Raw genomic sequence first — 21,805 nt, 5'->3', positions numbered from 1 at the left:
AAAATTTTCACCATGTTGGCCAGGCTGGTCTCGAACTCCTGATCTCGTGATCTGCCTGCCTTAGCCTCCCAAAGTGCTGGGATTACAGGCGTGAGCCAGCGTGCCTGGCCAATGATATTCTTTAAAAACAAAGACACCTTTATTCTGCATATCATATACAGTCATTTTATACAGTCATAGTAAACTACATTTATACTTTATAAATATACACATTTTGGTAAGTAGCTGAAAATCTGAAGTTTGGTATTAATTTTATCTTCTTTATTTCTGGTATGACTTCCTTCTAATTCTTCTATTAATAATTTGTGATCTAAATACATTATCTTTCATTATCCAAATACCAAACATTCTTTGTTAAGTAGACTAGCAGTGACTATTTTTGATTAAAATGTTAAAGTTCTCCAACTTCTTCCTTAAACAAGCTCTGTTTCTCCGTTCTCCAGCTTTACCTCCATCATGGCACACACTGGGGAGAACACCTCACTGCTGAGTACTAAACAAACAGGTTGCTCATCTAGCAGAGCTCAGTTGGTTTGGCAACAGCTTTTATATTTATTGTGTAATCTATTCCAAAACCAAGTTATTCTATATTTGTTAATTACTGTCACTCCATATATAATAACACGTAATTTAAGCTTCTAAAACTGTAATTAGATATAAACTCAGGCAACAAAGGTTACAAAGTTATTTTTGCCATTTTATTGTATTAACATTGACACTTAAAACCCAATTTCATTGCAGAATGAATCAAAAGGTCCAAAGAACTAAGACAGTAGAAAAAAAATGCTCTTTTGATCAAGGTGTGACAGGGAATAAGATCTAAATGCTTACACCAAGTGATTTTATTCAATAGCGCATAAAACTCCAGTCTGTGGTGACAAGCAATAAAAACCACTAGTAACAATGTCTGGAGAAAATGTTTTACTTAAACTACTCATTGTACTAAAAATCACTGATTTTGGTGAAATGTATTAAGGTTTGATATTACCCTAATACCCATTTCTATGCTTCATTATGTTCATTTGTGTTGCCTGTTTGAGGACCGCATCATGGAGTAAATAAAATTAGTGTGATAGTATGAGAACGAGTACCAATCTACTTTATTTTTAAAAAAGCAGTGAGCTTAGCTATCTTAGTACATATCTCAATAGCAGTGTTCATTTCAAACAGTATCCTTCTCTTTGGGTCCTCGTTTTTCTCCTTTAACTTTCTTTCCAGGCATTTCAAAGCACTTGTTCTGTATTTCTCTTATTTAAAATACAAGAAAGCAGCAACAGGCAGCATACTATAGCAGTTCAGAATGCAGGCTCTGCAGGAAGACTGCCAAAGTCCACACCCTAGAGCTGACGCTCACTGTCAATACAACGTGGGCAAGTTACTTGAACTCTGTGCTTCAGTTTCATCACCTAAAAAGAGGAAGACAAAAACAGTACCTACTCCAAAGAGCTTTTCAGGGGAATAACTGAATTATTCCATGTAAAGAGCACAGAACAGTGCTCAGCACACGGTAAGTGTACAATAAATATTAGCACTTTTTCCCCACTAGACCCAAATGGACCTTAGCACAGACAGTGAAAAAACAAATACAAAAGAACTGACTGCAATATTCAGATTGCCAAATACAGACTAGGCTCCTGGGTCAGAACCACTTATTTCACAGTTGTAATAGTTCAAATACGGGTTTATACCCAGAAATGCTTCTCAATAGACAAGAGTCAGAGAGACCAGATGCTTTCAATCACAAGTGTGGACAAATCACTGGATCCACATTTGCAGGCACATTTCATGAAATTTAGCTGGCACCTATATTCATTATTTTACAATTTCATTTTTGTATGCCTTTCAGATTTGTGAATGCAGTTTTTTCTTAAAACTCATTTTAACTTGATGGTATGTTTTCAATTCCCCCAAATTAATGGACTGTGTATGTGTGATCACATGGGTGTATTTAAACGTTAACAAGGTACTTGTGCACTTAGAATTTTACATTGGAATCCAGAATGCTAAAAAGTCAAATACAGCATTTGCCACTTAAAAAAAAAAAAAAAAAAAAAAAACTACCTCTTGTTTCTAGGGCCCAGCTCATGTTGTTTTAAGCAATTAAGAAAAGAAAATTTAGGTAATTAATAGATCCTTTTTGGAATGCACAGGTTTCCATATGTATTTTAAACCATACTAGACCATCTTATGATTTAAAAAATAAAAATAAAAAATCTAGTACAGTTGTTCATTCCCACCAAAATCACTTGGGAAGGTCAAAATCAGCTGAGGTGTCTCCTATCTTTAGAATCAAAATCTAGGAAACCCTGGAAATCTATTTAAACAATTTCTCAGCTGATTCTAATGTGCAGGCAAGTCTGGGACCCACTGGTGTTACCAGTCTTAATGCTTAAATTGTCTTCATACCCCAGATCTGCACACTACACACAAATATGCAATCATTTCTTGTCACATTTGTAGCCAAGTTTGATTTTTTAAAGAAGTAGGGGTGGAGGTTTAATTTAAGAACAGTATTTCCATCATAGTTAAATATTGCTGTTAGTCTAGTGAAGTTCAAAGCCTTCTGATTATAGAGGTGGGAGGACTGCTTGAGGCCAGGAGTTTGAGAAACAGGGCAAGACCTGTCTCTACAAAAACAAAACAAAGTTTTCTGATTATAACTACTCAGAAGAACATTTCAGATAGCTAATGTCATTAGGTATAATAACACTTAATATTTGTCCAGAACTTTAAAAAGTATTCTTATATTTTACTTTTTCAAAGCCTCAAATACACCTGAAGGTACATAAAAAAAGGTATGTAAACTAATTCCTGCTTTAAAAATGAAGCACAAAATGTCTACATGACCAGAAAACAGCAAAGCCACAAGAAGAGCACACATTCTCCAGCTCCGGGAACTGTTTCTGTTTGTTGGCTGGTTGGTTTTACTGTCAGAAAAACATAATACAACAAAATAAATTCTAGACTCAAAGAAAAAAAAAAGGAGAAAATAAGATCAGAGGACTGTACATTACTGTGAACTATACAAAAAATGAATGTTTTTCCTTCAAAATTTAATCATGCAGTATAAAATAAGCAGCCCTGGCTTTTTTTTTCCTATTGATAATAAATGAAATTGGAAAAGAGCACAGTTGAATGAAAATTTAGTTAATCCTTAAACTGTATGGAACCAAAGTATAAAGATGACTAGAAGTCTCTAGCCTGTAGGAATCTGATTAAACAATACCAGAACCAGAACAGACAGATTCATATCATGTGCAGGATGTTTTTAAGGATCCAAATTATTTTAACTGCTTTCCTTTATGTGATCTAGGCCTCTCTCAATTCTTTATACAACATATTCAGGATGAATGGAATTAATTTTGAGAAGCAATATTATGAATACATTTATAACTATAAGGAAGATGAATGGCATTTCTTTACAAGGCTAATTTTTAGGCTGCATAACACTAAAGTTCGAATTGCTATTTATTTTTAAAATGCACTGGTACAGAATGAAATGTTTTATAATTATTTTTAAATACAAATTTTCCATTTGCATTTAACTCTGTTGAATTATTAATATCATCTACTGCACTTAATGTTCTTACTAAATTGCAAAAAATATTAAAAATTATATTCTTAAACATAGTTAAATTTTAATCACAGAGTTGTTAAAAAAACCCAGGAATTTAGTACCAAAAAGCATATTGTAAGACTATTCCTTATTCACAGCAATTATATTAAAAATAAAGAAAATCAGTATAATAGGTGACCACAGAAACATTATAATCAAAAAAGCAAGCTTTCAATCTATGCGACTTACTGTAAAAAGCCAAATCTATCTGTGACTTTGTAAACAAGGTAATCAGCATCTTCCCAAGGTTCAATCTCTGCACCTTCTCGTCCCTAAAATAAGGCACAAAAATAAGTGTTAATCAGTTTACAAAACTGTATAATTTTTTTAAATAAGGATGAAGAAATAAGAGCTATTTTTAACGTATTATTAAAAATAAGAGCTGGAAGTGAGGCATTACGAGCCTTAACTTTTTTCCCCCCTTTAAACCCAACTATTTTTGACAAGATAAACACTATTTCCTAGTTATGACTCTGGAAGGTGCTGTGTGTCAGCAGCAGCTGACGCGGAGCTGAGCCAGGATCAGGCCAGGGTTCCTTGGGGAAGCTGATGAGGAAAGAAGAGCGATGGGGATGAGAAGCTACTCAAGAAACTGCCGAACCTTACGGTTCTAGACCAAACATGTCTCAGAAAAAGAGAATTTTTTGGGGGGGCCTTTTTATGCAAACTCCTCAGAGAAGCAGGCAGAGAAGCTCCTCGTCTATTTCTTTACTTCACAGCTATGCCAGCCTGAAACTACTCTTGCCAAGGTCAAAAATGACCTTCCAGTTGTCAGATCTGCTGGACGCTCTTCAAGCCTCATCTAATGGATCTCTGAAGCGTCCTTGTCAGGGTCACTCACTCCCTCTCCCCAACTCCTGTGACGTCGTACTCTCACAGTCTCCTCGTGCCCCGCCAACTCTTCTAATGGCTTTTTCATGGGTAACTCGTCATTGATGGTGTGCTCAGAGTTCGGTCCACACTCCGCTGCTCTTCTTAATCTAGGTATCATTTACTCTTAGACTATTAACTAACACTGATCAGTGAAGAAACCCCAAATATAACTATCTATACCACTCCCTCAAATTTCAGACTCAAACTTCCAACTGTCTTGTGGACACCTCCATCTGTCTGCTTGTGTGTTCTCCTCTCAGTACACTGTGAGCATCCTGTAGGCAAGGCAAGGAGTGCTGCCACTCACTTCTATGAATCTCCAAGGCCCAGCACGATGCTGCCTGGGTTAACTGTGCGGGGAAAAAAATGCACACAAGCATTTGAGTGAGAGTGACACTGGTTCTAAATGAGTGAAGCAGTTAAATAAGTTAACTAAGTTTTTCATGGACTACAATAAAACCTCATCACAATGAAGGAAACTGTTTCATGTTCCAAAAATGAACTCTGGGAACATAACTGCTGAGCACCACCTGTATGCCTCATGGAAGCAGGGCACAGTGCAGGTGGCTTGCTATGATTTAATCTCCTGTTATCCTCACAAATAATCAAAAGGAACAGATATATAATTACAAGCAAGTGATACAAATACAAAACATGACATTTATAAATCACTGCTAGGACTCATTATAAACCTCAGGAGGTAAGGTATAAGGAGGTATGTCAATTGTCAATAACTGTGATTTTCTATAATATCAAAAAACAGATTCCATACCAACATAAGGATAAAATGCTAAATGAAATTATACATACTTGTATAAATTCAAAATCTAAGATCCATGATAAATTTATAATAGATGTAAATTATGAATGCAATGGATATGTAATTCCATATACTTAACTTAGTCAAGTATTTATTGAGTGCCTAGTGTAAATCAGGTAATGTCCTAGGCATTTAGGATACAAAAGTAAATCAAACAAAAGAAATTCCTGCCTAGAATGTAGAGTCTCAGCAGGTGTACAAAGTGTTGGGGTTCAGGGGCATTAAACGGGAGGTGGGAGGTCAGAGATCTCAGTAAGACAGTAGCACGTGGGTGAAGATCTGAAAGATGCGAGGCAATGAGGCATGAGGATATCTGGGACACAAGTGTCAGAGGCAGAGGCAACAGCCAGTGCAAAGGCCCTGAGGCAGGAGGAGCAAGCCTGGTGTGCTGGAGGAACAGCAACAGACTGAAGTGGAGAAAAGGTGGAAGAAAGGAGATGAAGTCAGAGAAGAAAGATGACTTCTATGTCCCCATGAAGTAAACAAACTGCTTCTGTAATTTAAGCTCTCCAAAAAGCAAATCCATTTCTATTTATATGGTTTTTCTAATAAAACTCACTCAAAGTGTAAATATGGATACTTACTCTGTCATATTTAGCAACTATTTCAGCTCGCTCCTGGGCAAGTTTGAGTGCTACATCCTGGTCTGAATCTGCGAAGAAGATATCAAATTTAGATGAACTATTATTGAAAGAATCATAAAGCTAATTAATTATGAAACTAAGACATAATAAAAATAAAAAATGAATGCTGCCTAAAATGACAAATCAACAAAATCAAATAAAAGGATGAGTTAAGTATTTGTAACTACAACTTTGTAATAGCAATACATGTAATATTCAATAAAAAAGCAAGTTTATTAAGGCATAAACTTAGGACACGATAAATCTTATCCTTCATGAATCAATACAGGATCTATAATTTCATAGAAATTGATGTTAAGTAGAAACTGAAACTGAAAGTTCTAAGTTTTCAGATGAAGCCCACTTGGGTAGAAGAGACGAACATTCAAAAAGGCTTTTAAAAAGTAAAGAAACTTGGATCTCCACAAAATAAACTAGCACAAGATACAATATTTATTTTACATGATACAAATATGTCTTTGTTTGGCCTTTTAGTTCTCTTTATCAACAGCCTCAACTGCTATAACAATCTCCTAACCGGTCTCTAGGACTCTGGTTTTATCATACATATGTGTGTGTACACACACACAGACACACACACACACCCTTCATCCTTATTAACACTAGGAGACTTTCAAAAACATAAATCTGACAACAAAAGTCTAGATCATAACATGAAATAGTATGAATATATACCATAAGCTTTTTAAAAAGATCAATAACAGACTATATAAAAGGCATCTCTTACGAAAAAAAACAAAGCATTCTAAGAGAAAATTAGGCAAAGGTTATGAGCAAGAAATTCCCAAAAGTAGCAACAGCAGTAACAACTGTAGCAACTATATTGCATTCTTATTAAGTGCCTGGTAGACAGTAAGATGCTGCCAGGCGGCAAATACTGTGCTAAGCACTTTACCCTGCCTTATCACATGACACTCTAAGGTAGGCATCATTATGAATCCTACACCAGTGATAAAAAAGAGGCTTAGAGATTTTAAGCAACCTGTCTGCAGGCATAAAGCTAGTAAACAGCAAAGACAGTTTTCAAATCCAGACAGTCTTGACTCCACAGCCCACAATTTTAATTACTACTTTATAAATATAATTACTAAAGACATGAAAAAGGACTTCCAGTTACAGATGGCAGATGGAACGCATGCTTTTACCTCCATTTCTCCTAAAACCCCATTAAAATGGCAACTATAGGGATTCTTGAAATCCCCTCCTCAAAGCAAATGGTGGTTCCTAAGGAGAGGTGGGGTTAAAACCAAGGGAGGTGAGTAAAGGAAGTCAAATCCCTGAAAGTTGAAGGGACATGCATGTGTTTAGCAGAGCCAGGCGCAGGGTGGAAAACCAAATCCTCATTCTCCAAAGCAGGAAACCAACAGAAATGCCAAAAACAGAAGATGCACAAAGCAGCAATACTGGCATGTTACCTAGTGCAATGGAGGCACACAGGAAAAGAATCAGCCAGGGCAGTGGAGAGTGCTTACTTCTATGGAGCAGGCAGTGAAAAATACAGGAGTCTGCTATTTTCAAAATAAGTCTTACAGATTGCTGAATCTTTAAGCCAAATATAGATCTGATAAAAATAAAATCTAAAATGAAATCAAGACATAGAAAAAAAATCAACCTCATTAATAACTAAAGAAATACAAGTTTCAAAATATCACTTTGCACCTATTCAGACTAACCAAAAAATGCACTGATAATACTCAATGTTGACAACAATGTGAGGACACTGCAGTTCCTTACAATGAAGATAAACATATAAATATATAAAATCTTTCTGGAAAGTAATTTGATAAGTATAAAAAAATCTGAAAACAGACATATCCTTAGCCAGCACTACCGCCTCTATAGATTTATGCCAATGAGATCATCAAACAAGCACAGGGTTGTTTATAATAGCAAAAATAGCAGAGTGGGAAGTTGTAAATTCGTAAAAGCTTATTTGAAAAAAAAAATGTTTATGTCACTGCTTTTCCCAGTTAAACTACAAAATGTGAATATGCTTTCCTTTGGGGGATATGTGAATAACTAAACAGAGTGATTCAGTAAAATAAAAATACAGATGAGTTATTCAGATTTTCATCGTGAATTAATGCAAACAGAAGTCTGAGATAATCAACTCAATTACATACACATTCACTATCCTATTTTAGACTTACAAGCCTTTGTCAATTCCTTTTTCCCTCTTCTGTTGCCCAGTTTTAAAACATGATACTCACACATCTACCAAAGCATAGGGAAAGCAAATTAACAGAAATTAAAATCAAGCTGGGTGTGGTGGCTCACACCTGTAATCCCATGGCAGGGAGAACACTTGAGGCCCGGAGTTTGAGACCAGCCTGGCCTACATGGCGAAACCTCGTCTCTACTAAAAATACAAAAATTAGCTGGGCAAAGTGGTGCCTGCCTGTGGTCCCAGCTAGTTGGGAGGCTGAAGCAGGAGAATCGCCTGAACCCAGGAGGCAGAGGTTGCAGTGAGCTGGGATTGTGCCACTGCACTCCAGCCTGGGTGACAGAATGAGACCCTGTCTCAAAAAAAAAAAAAAAAATTAAATTCAAATTAAGAGAATCTGACTACTTATGAAACTCCGTTTCTATTATCAGAACTGCAAAGCATTAATTTCTTTGGTAATTAGGCCAAATTCAATAGATGAATGCTTTACTGAAATGTCTTTTATACCAGTCTCTTATTCCTGCTACCAGTCCTAGGCGTCACAAGTATATTTCCAACATAACAATGAAAAGTTTAAAAGTGTAAAGGCAAGGGCTGGGGTTGGGAAGTAAAGACGCAACGTATCCCAAGAAAATGTCATTGTGGCAAACTATAAAATATAAGGCTTTACATAGATCACTGTCAGTCTATAGAGACTTCCAGAAATACTGGACTTCTTATTGGAATTGGATGAAATTGTATCCTGATTTTTTGGGAGAAGTATGATGTGCTTTAAAGTGATCAGAACAGTTAACTCTAAATCAAATAAATAAATTCTCAATCTTTAAACTCCCTTAGAAATTTCTTATCCCTGAGTTTCCCCACGGGGAGAAAATTTTATAATATTAATGTATGTATTCTAAAAGGAGAGTGAATTTAAAGCCAAACGCGGTTTAGAAAATATAGCCAAATCTGTTTCTTTGAGGAAACTAAATGAAAATGTTAATCTTAGCCAATATTCAGTTTAGAGACATTATTTTAAAATCTGCATTGCAAAGCACAGAGTAATAAGCAGTATTCTTAGGTAGGGTTTGCTATAATTATGGCTCATACTATCTGGTCTGAAGTTTATTAAGAATTACACTAGAATACTTCCTTTGGTTTCATTTTGATTACTTATTTAGAAATTCTGTTGAAAGAGCCAACAGTGTGCCCCAAAACAGTGACTGCAAACGATTATCAACAACTGTCTTGTGTCTGTGTGCAAATGTGAACAAAGTTCCGGGCACCTATAAACAACGGCAGCTGTGTTGGTTGGTACTTACGTCACATTATCAAATAAAAATTTAATCAGGACATTATCCCAACAATTCACACCCCATGTTTACGCTCTCCTTGCATGATAAATCCATAAATAAAAGTTTACTTGGAAAAATGTGGTTTGAAATACAATACCACTTGTTGCCAAAATATTACAGTAATTAAAGAGTAACGAGTGTTAAAATAATTGTAGCTGAAGAAAAAGTTCCTATTACTAAAAATAAAACCATGTGCAGAAATACGTAGATCAACTACTTTATTTTTTTCTTTTTGAGACGGGGTCTCACTCTGTTGCCCAGGCTGGAATACAATTGTATGATCTCAGCTCAATGCAACCTCCACCTCCCGGGTTCAAGCGATTCTCCTGCCTCAGCCTCTCAAGTAGCTGGAACTACAGGCGTCAGCCACCCACCTAGCTAATTTTTGTATTTTTAGTAGAGATGGGGTTTCACCATGTTGGCCAGGCTGGTCTCAAGCTCTTGACCTCGGGTGATCCACCCACCTCAGCCTCCCAAAGTGCTGAGATTACTGGAGTGAGCCACCGCACCCGGCTTAGATTAATGGCTTTAAACATCAGTCCTCTCATTTCACCAGGATGTTTGTTTAAAAAAAAAAAAACTACATTATCCAAGCCAAATTAAATCAAATTATTTTTATGATTTTTATATCTAATGTAACAAAGTTTCAAAGTAAAAGAGGCATATGTTAGGCAATAAGGATCAGAAGATACTTGGATACTCAAATGTGCAGGAAATACTCAAGTATACAGGAAAATATCTCAGCACAATTTATGGGAGAAAATAACCACATTTTTTAAGAAGCATTTAAAAAATTCACAACTATACAATTCTAAGATGACCTCTTTTTCCATTTAATCTGCCAACAACTTTTAAGAATCCAGTATCCTCCTGAATTATATGCTTTAAAAGCAGGCATTGTATCTTAATGTCACTAAATTAACACCAAGTTGCAATGAAAAAATTCATACAAAGTTACTAAAGTTCATTTCCAATAAAACAAAATTTACAGCAGACCATTTTTCCTAGAGTACATTCTGACAGATGAATGTTAAAAATATAAACAACATCAATTTTTAAAGTACTTTACCCTTTGTGAGATAATCAGTCTGGCCCTGGGAGTTAACAACAGCTTCAGTCCTCATAGAGTAACTTATCTATTCCAAGATTTCATTATTATTTTATAGTTCTCGAACACACCAAGAGTGCTGCTAGGTGGTACCTCACACATTCTGCAACTAACTAAAACAAAGAAACGCAGAGGCAGCTCTACTTTAAACTATCTGTGAAACAAGAACAAGAAGGAAAAGTTTGAGATGCATTCTGTCTTCTTCTAAGGGAGAAAAAAAACCTGCTGCGGTTACACAGACTATATATTTTCAAACAAAGCTGATCATTGTTGAGGGTGAAAACACGCCTTTCAGGCTACATCCCAACTATGAGGCACACCAGCCTACACCAGCATTCCATCTGATAACAAACAGTGGCTTGAAACAAGCAGCTTCATAATGTGCCTTCATCTTGTGTCTCAATATTAGCCACTTTCTTATTTCTTATTAAAAATAAAACCTGTCATAGAGCAACAAAAAAAATTTTATTTAAAACATTAAACTAAAGCTAACCAGAAATGCTCCTCTCCTCAAATACATTTTATATCTTAATGTAATTTTTAATAATAATTCTTAATATGAAAATTGTAGCCTCTCTTTCAGCCCCTACTTCAGACAGGAAGCAAAATACATGCTAAAGTAGTGGTTTTGGACATTTTTAACAAACCACACACACATACAAGTAAAACAAATGTCTCATGAAACAATACATACTACAAGTACTGGAAGACAGCACTATGAATTTTTCCATTCTGTTTTATTTATTCCTTCCTTCTTCCTTTCATTGTTTCTCCCTTTCTCTTAAATGGGTAGGAACCTACAATTTGGAAACCATTTTGCAAAAGTAACATCCCCGTTAGAGGCATGCCTGTGAACATTAATTACACTTAACTGGACACTAATAAATTAAGTTTATGCTCGGCTTAAGCCAGGTGTAACATTCAACTAAAGCAAAAGATCTCAGAAGTTTAGAGGGGGAAAATTTCTCAAGCCATATACCAAGGAATAAGAATTAGACTGGTGTCAAACTTCTAATCAGTTAGAAGATAATGAAACACTATTTCCAAAGTTATGAGCAAAAAATTATGTACTAGGAATTCTATGCCAACCATGAGGAAAAATAAAAAGATTTTTAGATATTACAAGGTATGGTAGCTGAAGACTGACCTTCTGCCCCGCCAGGGATGTCCACATCCTAACCCCTGGAATCCTGTAAATGTTGCCTCAGATTGCAAAAGTGATTACAGATGTAATTCAGCTAAGGATCTTGAGTTCAGGAGATTGCCCTGGATCATGCAAGTGGGCCCAGTGTGGTCACAAGAATCCTTCTGAACAGGAAGCAAGAAGGTTAAAGGAGGGAGCAGGCCGAGTGATGGTGGAAGCAAGACGTCACCAGCTAAGGAAAGCAGGCAGCCTTCAGAAGCAAGAAAAGGCAAGGAAATGGATTTTCCCCTAGCGGCTCCAGAAGGAACCAGCCCTGCTGACTTTGGCCCAGAGAAACTTGATTTCAGACTTCTGACCTCCAGAACCCATTAAACGATACATCTGTGTTGTTTAAACCACCAAGTTTGTGGTAAGCTGTTACAGCAGCAGGAAAACACAAGGATTCAAAGTTTATTGCCCATGAAATGTCTCTTTGAAAAAGAATTTGAGAGTTTCTATAGAAAAACAAAACAGCAACAGGAAGAACTAATAAAGACGCTCCTTGACCAAACTTTGGGCAGGCTCCTTTGAGCCCTCTTCTTGACTAAGCCTCTACCTCAGCCTTGTCCTGTCTTCAGCCTGCCTAGCCCAGTTGTAGCAAGAATCCTGCTAAGTCAGTTTAGCAAGAATCCCCCCACCCTTCATATCTGATTAGCCTAGATATCTGAACAGATACGAAGGGTGGGGGGATTCTTGATATCTGGTCACTCTGGCTGGTCTTGATATTCTCACCCTTGATATCTGGTCACTCTGGCCGGTCTTCAGCAAGAATCCCGTTACGTCGGTTTAGCCAGAATCCCCCTACACTTGACGTCTCTCCTCTTAGTGATTTTCCATCACTTACCTTCTTGCTCTGCCCATTGGCTATCCATCTCCACTTGTCTTTGGTGCGTGCAGAGTTGAGCCTGATCTCTCCACTATTTTAATAGTCCTGATACCGACTGCAATGGTCCTGAATAAAGTCCACTTTCTCTTTTCAGCAAGAGTCAGAATAATTCTTTTAAACAAAATAAGACAGAGAGGCAAAAACAGGATCTGTAACATTGCCGCAGGCCAAAATTAGACATTTCCAAATGCCAACTGTGTAGCTGCATAGAGAGCAACCTGTCTACATTAGAACAGGAAACATAAGGTGTCTTAGAAGAAAGTGGATTCCAGGCAACACATAGATCATGGGTATAGTAGTGATACAGTAAAAGCTTACATATAAAGACATCAAACAGAGTGTAAAGGGGCTATTGGAAATCTGAAGACAAGCAATTAACGGAGTGAGAAAAGTCAATGTGACATGACATAAAATATACAAAGGGACACGGCTGTGACCTTGATGGTATATGAGAAAAGTGAATTCATTTGACCTTGACATCTTCAACATTAGGATTATGTTTCCTTCCCTACATACCTCATCATAATACTTGAAATTGAAGTAAATGATATTGACATTATTATGATTATGTAAGAATTGTATTGGCTATTAATGTTCACAATAAAATATAGACAATGTCTAAAACTGAACCCTGATCTGCACACACACTCCCCACTCCAAACCTAAGCCCCCACTTTCTAGAAGCCATCACTGTTAGCTGCCAAAAATATTCTCCACACTATTCAAGAATTTGCATGTATTCATGAACACCCACAAATATTAAACCTTCCATTTTATTCAAAAACTAGGATCACTCTAAAATATATACCTCTTTTTCACTTAACAGTACATCTTGTACTGTTAACACCTATACATCTACCCGGCAGTGCCCCTAGAGGTTAACAACCATTTCTGCAGGAAGAGGCAGAGGCAATGGGCCCCGTTCGTGGCATCTACAGATTTCCAAGCGGCAAATACTCATGCTATGGTGGCCAGTTTCCAAGCTGCCAAAGTGATGTCACTGAATGCAGTTTCTCCAGTACCCCAGTAGATCTACCCCAACCTTTTCCACAGCTTTACAGCATCCTAAAGTATTAGTATAATTTATTCAACGAGCCCTTCTCTGTGGAAATGAACTAAGAGAAACTTAGAGAATGGATCAATCTGCAATGGAAGTTAAAGACGAAGCACCATGCAATAAAGGGCTTAATAGGCAATGATGACCAAAGGTAAAGCTGAAAAAATGAGGAAGCAAAAACTACCAGTAAGCAGAGAAAAGCAGCTGGTACAGAGAAGGAAACAGCACCTGAGATGTAGAACAAAGCAGTCACCACCAGAGACCTTTTAGCCCAAAAGAGACTGAATAGCCCACCCCGAAGCTGCTTCATGCTTCGTTCCTGATGGCTTTCATTTCTAGTACAATGGATTCAGACAGCAAATGTTCTTTTTTCCTTAAAATAATCTGAATAAGTTATTTGTGTCTTTCAATCAAATTCACTGGTGCCTCTTAGTTATGGTTTTAGTTGTGATCACTTTCTCACTGAACCATGGACTAAGATACATCAAGAAAAAAGATTATTTTTAAATGTTGAAATCTTAATAAACATATTTGTGATCACTTCTTCACTGTACCATAGACTAAGATATATTAAGAATAAAGATTATTTTACATTTGGAAATCTTAATAAACACCATTGATTAAAATGTCATTATAATTTTGCCATGCTCTAAATCCAAGGCTGGAAGGAATGCTCAGAGGAGGAATGAGCACTGAAGCAAATTAACATCAAAGCACAACTAAAAACACAAAAAATAAAGGAAGGTACATCTGCAACAAGAGTCTGAAATACCACTTACTCTGACTGGTCACTCTGGTCAAGATGAAATATGGGAACCTAAAGTCTACATATACCAGCTCTCCCCCTAAAACAGCTTGTTCTGAAATGCCAGCTCTCCTCCTAAAACAGCTTGTTCTAAAATAGCACCCTCAGATAGCCTAAGCCACCCTATCACTGGTGGTCCCATGGGAAGAAGTGCTCCAGTACCTCCTCCTGACCCCTTTATTTCCCTTTATTGGGAAATCATCTGGAATCCTAACAAAAATAGCTCGAAGCAGTCTGAGCTCTGTGAGGTCCACGAAATCTATCAGGCCCAGAGAGATGTGCATATGGGACTTCAGTTATGGATCCTGCCATGCCTGGGGAAAACCATTTAAGGGCATTTTGTGCCTGGCTAGCTGCCTTCCATTATCTTCATGTTCTTGAAATTTGTGATACAAAGAACAAGGTTTAGACAATCAATAGCTTATGTTATTTTGATGCAAATTCTTGGTAAAATCTTAGAAATGGTCCCTTCTTTTTTCCTTAAAAACCCGCTTGTAACTGTTGCTAATTGGAGTGTATATTCAGGGCAACTTGAATCTATGCACCCGGGTGGCCATCCTCAAGCTCTGGACTCAAATTAACTCTACTTAATCATATTTCCGTTATTTAAGGTTGACAGTCCAATCCTATACTTCCCTGTGGTCCAATCCAATCCCACTTGCATCTCTCATAACTATATTAATTCCACATTAAACAAATGTCTTTTCAAAGACTGCACAACCTCAAAAACCCATTTATCTCCCTCTTGCTCCCCCTATTAGCATATAATCTTAGAAAAATCATTTGGCTTCCTTTCCTCTTTCTTATGTTTACTTGGGAACAACAAGAAAAGAGACAGAACATAGCCACAATTATAGAACAGTATAAATAATCACCATCAAGGAACAAGAAAAGGGACAGCCAGTGAAAGCAATATACAGGAAAGACACAGTGCCATCAACCCACAAAGTCCTCAAAAATGCCCAGATTTTCTCTTCAAAAGAGCCACACAAGTTCCATATATATCTTCATATTCCTCCAGGTTTTATTTTTGGGGGGTTTTGTTTTGAGACTGTCTCACTCTGCCGCCCCGACTGGAGTGCAGTAGCACGATCACAGTTCACTGCAGCGTCAATCTCCCAGGGCTCCGGTGATCCTCCCACCACAGCCTCCTGAGTCCTAAGTAGGTGGGACTACAGGTGCATGCCACCATGTCTAGCTAATATTTGTACTTTTTGTTGAGACAGGATTTTGCCATGTTGCCCTGGCTGGTCTCGAACTCCTGGGCTGGGGCAATCCACCCGCCTTGGCCTCCCAAAGTGCTAGGATTATAGGCAAGAATCACAAAGCCCGGCCTACTCCTCTAGTTTAAGTATGCATTATCTGATACAATAAAAGTGTTCAAAAGAAATAAACCTAAATGTTCTTCAATTTTAACTTTTCATTATCAGCACAAATACGATTTATACCTTCCCATTCTAAATATTTCTTATATCGCCAATAGCATTATTACTATTATTTCCACTGTATCATGCTTCAAAGTAATACTTTTTATTTTTTTCATTAAATTTCCAGAACACCTTCTTCAAACAAATTCCATAAATGCCCAATTGCCAAGCAAGTAGGGTGAATGGGGCTGCGGAGGATGCAGCAAAGCTCTGCTAGCTTGGCCTCCCCTTTCCCTATGGTGAGCATTGCCGGGACGGAGGACCAGGCACACACACTGCACCTGTCGGCCTCTGGGTGTGCCCACTTGTAATGCTATTACCCAAATGACTTCCCTTCCCAGTTGCCACTCAGCCTCCCTTCAAGGAGTCCCCATGATTCTCCACGGCTTGGCCCTGATTCTGCAAATAAAAGGATCAACAGTGTCTATATAATTGGTAGGTTGTTTTGTTTCGTAAGTACATATTTTCAAGATCATTGGGAACAGGACAAATTGCCAGTATTTTATACATAGAGCACCTTGCATCAGGTAGATACTTAATATTTCTATAACTAATAAAATATTTAAATTATGGTTTTAATTAAGTTAAAATTTTTTCTCACACCAAATCCTGGGTAGGCTTCTATTACTTGCTTCCTAATTTCTAGAAAGATAGGAAACAAAACAATTTTTAAAGTCCTAGAAACAAATGCTGACAAGATTTCATTATAACAGAGAAGATTTTTTTTTCTCAAATTTAATCAAAACTAGAATTGTAGGCTGCTTGTATATGCCCCACCTTACCACTGCCCATTGCCAGTAAGGCAGAACTAGCCACTGCTGCTTCTGACCTACTATATTTCCACATCTGTTACCTGTAATTCTTTGCTGAATATATGTATTACATGTCTCTTCTACTAAACTATGATCTCCATGAGAGAGGAGAGTTTCTCATCCATCCTGGTATCTCTGGTATCTATCAGTGCCTAGCCCACGGTAGATGCTCATTAAATATTTCTTGAAAAGCATAAAAAAATTACTAAAAATTAATTACTAAAGTGAATTATCCAACCAATTAAAAATTTATCAATGTATGCTGAAAATCAGACTCACAAGCTAATTTTCATATACACCTTCACTACAAAAAAGTATACTTTTGCTAAAATTCTTAGCTTTCTCTTACATATTTATTCCATTTATTCCATTTCAAGATAGCATTTAAATTTTTATGAAGACTAAAATTCAGACATGAGGAGTCACAATCTATCTAAATTTGTACTTCTAGTTATCTAAAAGTCCTTCACCAGCATTTTAAATAATATAGAGGGCTCTGGGAAGATGAAAGGCTCAAGAGACTCGTCTGCTGTGTTTGTGCTCCAACCCTCTCTTCACTCTGCTCTTCATCTCTCCTTCTACTAGCAGAGTTGCACAGGCTCCCTTTCATTGTGGAAAGGCTCTGCTCATGTGGCTGGGTGTGCTTCCATCACACTTCAAGTCACATGGAGGAAACGCAGCGAGGGCAGTGCTCCTGAACTCTCCAACTCTCCTCTCCAAGGTGCAGAAGGACATGTGGGGTCAATGCTCTGAAAGAAGCACCTGGGCAAGACAGGCTCACCTCCTGCTCTCTCTCAACCCCTGTCCCTGGGTGCAGCCTTCTGTCCCTGGGTGCCCCCTAGTCTGGTCTCTCTAAAGGGCTCTCCATGGAGGAAGGTGCCTGCCCTTTGACACCCAGGCTTGTTGACTGTGTCAGTCACCCAGTGGGCAGGTCTAAGTCAAGCAGACTAATAAGCCCTTTTTACTCCAGATCTGATGCCATGTGCTCCAATCAGCCAACAGAGGAGACAATTTGATCTCCATGTGGCAGTCTCCTGTGCCTTACTTCTCAAGGAAAAGAAACAGTATCAGTGACTCCCTGGAATCCCCCAAATCAGACTAGTAACTCCTACATTTATGTGTAAGATGAGTCACAGCTTAAAAGGATATGAAGTGATGTAACAATATTTAAAATACCATTACTACTGAAGAGAAACATAATTACTAGCTGTTGCATATGAGTGCAATCCCACATTTGGGGACAAGGTTGAATGACAAAATTGCCAACAACAGATATTTAGAACCAAGACAAACACATGAGTCATTTTACTCACTTCAACCCGCCTACAGTTGCTGACAAAGTCAAGATTATATTTTAGCTGCTTTTGCAGCAGTATAATTGTTTCAACAGATGACACAAGACTGGTTTGTAACAACTCCTTGCTTGTGGATATTTTATAAACTCTTTATTGAGAGGTTACTATGTGCCAGACACTGTGCTGAGCATTTAACATGCATAATAAACCTCACAAAAGTCTATGTTAGTTTTATGACTATCCCCACTTTACATACGTGGAGACTGAGGTGTGGAAAGGTTAAGTAATTCAGGCCACATGGGAAGTAAGTGACAGAGCAGGACTTAAAAGCCAGGCTGTCCAATTTCAACTTCAAAGCCATGTTTCTAACCACCAAGCGCTTTTGTTGAAGTGTAAGTATTAATAGATGATCTTACTACATTTCTGCTCACTTCTGCTAGTCCTTACATTTCTTCCCATAGAAACAAATCTATGTGATTCCTGTGAATCCTTAACAGCTATATTTTCTGGATTCTAGTAGTCTTCCAATCTCATTACATGAAATTGTCAATTATTTGTACAAAATGGAGATGAATGGTGTTTTGAAGAATCCAAGAACAATTTATATGAAATATTTTTTGTTTTCATAAGCAACTGGACCTGCTATATTATGTTTTAAGTTGTGTGTTTTAGGATAATAACAAGAAATGATCAAGAAACATGTAAAAATTTGACACAATAATCACCAAATGATACTGAACTTTACTAAAACACTTTATTATGCTTTAGTGTTACTAAAGCAGCTGCCTTCACGATTAATTCCCATGATTATGGAAAGGGCTCTACTGAATCTACTTTATTCACTTAGTTTTAACAGCTTTTTTCCCAGCTCATTCAGAATTGCAAGTATGTGCGGTTATATGCACTACAATAAAAGTTTGTGTTGAATTTGGCCCAATACGCATTAACAAGAAATGTTCTAATTACAGCAAATTCTTGCAGACCAGATACAAGAAGATAATTCATAGGCTGCCCACTCTGATGATTAATAACTAATGCCACAGACAGTGGTAATGGTCAACCCAATGGTAACATTGCTACCCTTTAAATAAAAAATGATGTGCAAAAGCCAAACTGCACCTAAAATGACACTCAAAAGCAAGAACGAGGTATTGCCTAGAACAACTGAGAAGCACACCGGAAGAACTCTATTATCATCCTTTGAGTTATGTAAGTAATACTGGGTCCCTGAATGGCCCTTGGGTTCAAATTTGACCACAAGGCCATCAAAAGCCAGCAATTTGGTAACACTGAATGGGATTTAATAAGTAAAAGTGCTCATATCACACTAAAACTGTCACTCATTCAATCATTTTTTTAAAGTACCCTAAGCTCCAAGCACAGAATCACAGAATTCTCACAAGACACAGTTGCATTCCACACATTTCACCTAACAAATCCTAAACAGCATTATATGTAAATATCTCATGTATGCATATGTGTTTAATATATATTCCTTACATTCTGTTACTGTTATTGTGCTAATAATGTTGTGTTAGGGTAACATATAATAAGATTCATTTTATATAACAAACATCAATAGTGCTATATATATACGGTAGTCACTCTTCAGGAGATCAGATGAATTAAGTAGCAACTAAGAACCCGACTCATAAGTAGTAACTAGCATTTATTCTGTACAATCTAAATGCTTTATGTATATTATCTCATTTATTCTCCCCACATCAAAACTATGAGGTAGGTATCATTACTGCTCATTAAACAAATGAGAACATTGGTAGGTTAACTGCAAAGATCACACAGTTAAGTTAGAGAAGTGGCACCTGGAACAATGCAAGAAGGCTTTGAATAAATAAAATGGCAAGCAAATGAACAAAAGCTTATCAAGAGAATCTGTCAACAAGGATCCTCTAGCATTAAAAAAGGGCAAGAGGCAAGGAAATGCCTTCAAGTCAATAGAAAGCCATAAGTGTTTTACCACTGTAAGACAGAGCAACCTCCCTAGATGTGCACAGATCTTAAATAATGGATTTCACCAGAACTGCGCCATGTGAAGCCTAAAGTTACTCCAAAACCAAACAATAAATCATCTATCTACTGTGGAAAACAAAACAAAATTAAACAATAAAAGCCACAGAAGAAACACTGGAATGAAATGCACTAAAGACAGATGACATTGACACTGTAAGTTAGAAAAAAATTTTTTTTTTAATTTTCGAAATACATTTTACCTTTTCTATAACACAGTATTGTGACTAGAAAGGAAAACTTGCTCCTCGGTGGTCTTATAAGGTTTCAGATGGAAAGCTGTAGGATAATTTTTAAAGAAAATTATATAATCAAAATAATTCTGCCCCATCTCTATGGATACCTAAAAGTTCCACTTGGAATACCGAGTAGCCAATCATTAAGTGAATGACAATCAGATGAATAATATAAAAACCAGTTTTTCCTTGGAGAAATGAGATAAATTAAACGTTCTAATATTCATTAATTCAGAAAGTACTGAACACCATTTACTGCCACTGTACCTAGCTATCATTAATACAAATACAGATAAAACAGTTTCTCAAAAAGATCACATTCTGGAGGGAATCAGACACATAAAGACCAACTGTAAATAATGTGATAAATGCTCTTTAATAGATGTGCTTTTTAAATGCTACAAAATGCTGATAGAAAAAAAGCAAAGTCAGAAAAAAGTTTTAGGTACAAAATGACATTTGATCCAGGTCCTAAAAGCATGGTAGAGGCTGGGCACAGTGGCTCATGCCTGTAATCCCAGCACTTTGGGAGGCCAAGGCAGGTGGATCACTTAAGGCCAGGAGTTTGAGATCAGCATAGCCAACATGGCGAAACTCCGTGTCTACTAAAAATACAAAAGTTAGCCAGGCATGGTGACGGGTGCCTGTAGTCCCAGCTAGTCAGGAGGCAGAGGCAGGAGAACTGCTTGAACCCGGAAGACTGCGGTTGCAAGGAGCCGACATCAGGCCACTGCACTCCAGCCTGGACAACAGAATGAGACGCTGTCTCAAAAAATAGTAATAATAAAACAAAAGCATGGTAGAAACTCACCATGTGGACAAGGAGAGAAAGCTACAACGTCACAATAAATAGCCAGAGGCCCCCAGCAACAGGAACGGCTATTTCAACAGCAGCTACATCAACAGTAACATGGCGTAGCAAAGACAGGGCCCCAAACTTCTAACATGTCTCCTTTACCTCCTTTTTCACAATACTCACCCCCAACAACTGGATAATCCACCCCAGAAGCAGAAGTACATATAGGAAAACAAGAAAAATATTTAGGGATTAGAAATTAGTTTGAGGTCGTCAAGAAAGCTAAATAACTTAGTAAAGGTTTAATTAATATTTTGATACTACTAACGTATCATTATTACCTGGGTATTCAATCATTACTACCTAGGTCATTCATATTTCAATGACCAAAATAAGGGTAACTGTAAGCTTTTTTAATTATGCAAATTTTACTCAAAAAGAAAATTTTAAAACCAAATCTAATCACATCCAAATACTTATTTCTTCAATATTAAGAAACATCTATATAATTGGCCAGGCACAGTGGCTCACGCCTGTAATCCCAGCACTTTGGGAGGCCAAGGCGGGTGGAGCATGAGGTCAGGAGATCTAGACCATCCTGGCTAACACGGTGAAACCCTGTCTCTACTAAAAAATACAAAAAATTAGCCGGGCGTGATGGCGGGCACCTGTAGTCCCAGCTACTCGGGAGGCTGAGGCAGGAGAATGGCATGAACCC

At 37.4% G+C, this 21,805-nt stretch overlaps 1 protein-coding gene across 2 annotated transcripts in view; it reads right to left on the bottom strand.

The window, feature by feature from the left end:
* USP6NL (USP6 N-terminal like) overlaps nt 1-21,805 on the bottom strand; it is a 150,166-nt gene that overhangs the window by 67,480 nt on the left and 60,881 nt on the right. The window contains exons 1-3 of one of the 2 annotated variants that reach the window (XM_011974898.1): nt 10,524-10,626; nt 5,894-5,961; nt 3,806-3,888 (exon numbers count right to left, since the gene is read on the bottom strand). In XM_011974898.1, coding sequence (XP_011830288.1) covers nt 3,806-3,888; nt 5,894-5,961; nt 10,524-10,578 — 206 coding nt within the window. In that variant the 5' untranslated portion in view covers nt 10,579-10,626. Of the gene's footprint in view, nt 1-3,805; nt 3,889-5,893; nt 5,962-10,523; nt 10,627-21,805 lie in introns of those variants that run through there. The other variant, XM_011974899.1, reaches the window with a different exon arrangement.

The sequence above is a fragment of the Mandrillus leucophaeus genome, unplaced genomic scaffold (assembly GCF_000951045.1).
Source record: "Mandrillus leucophaeus isolate KB7577 unplaced genomic scaffold, Mleu.le_1.0 Scaffold15, whole genome shotgun sequence".
NCBI classification, from domain to species: Eukaryota; Metazoa; Chordata; class Mammalia; order Primates; family Cercopithecidae; genus Mandrillus; species Mandrillus leucophaeus.
The sequence above is the reverse complement of the archived record's forward strand: the minus strand, read 5'-3'. Positions and strand labels throughout refer to the sequence as shown.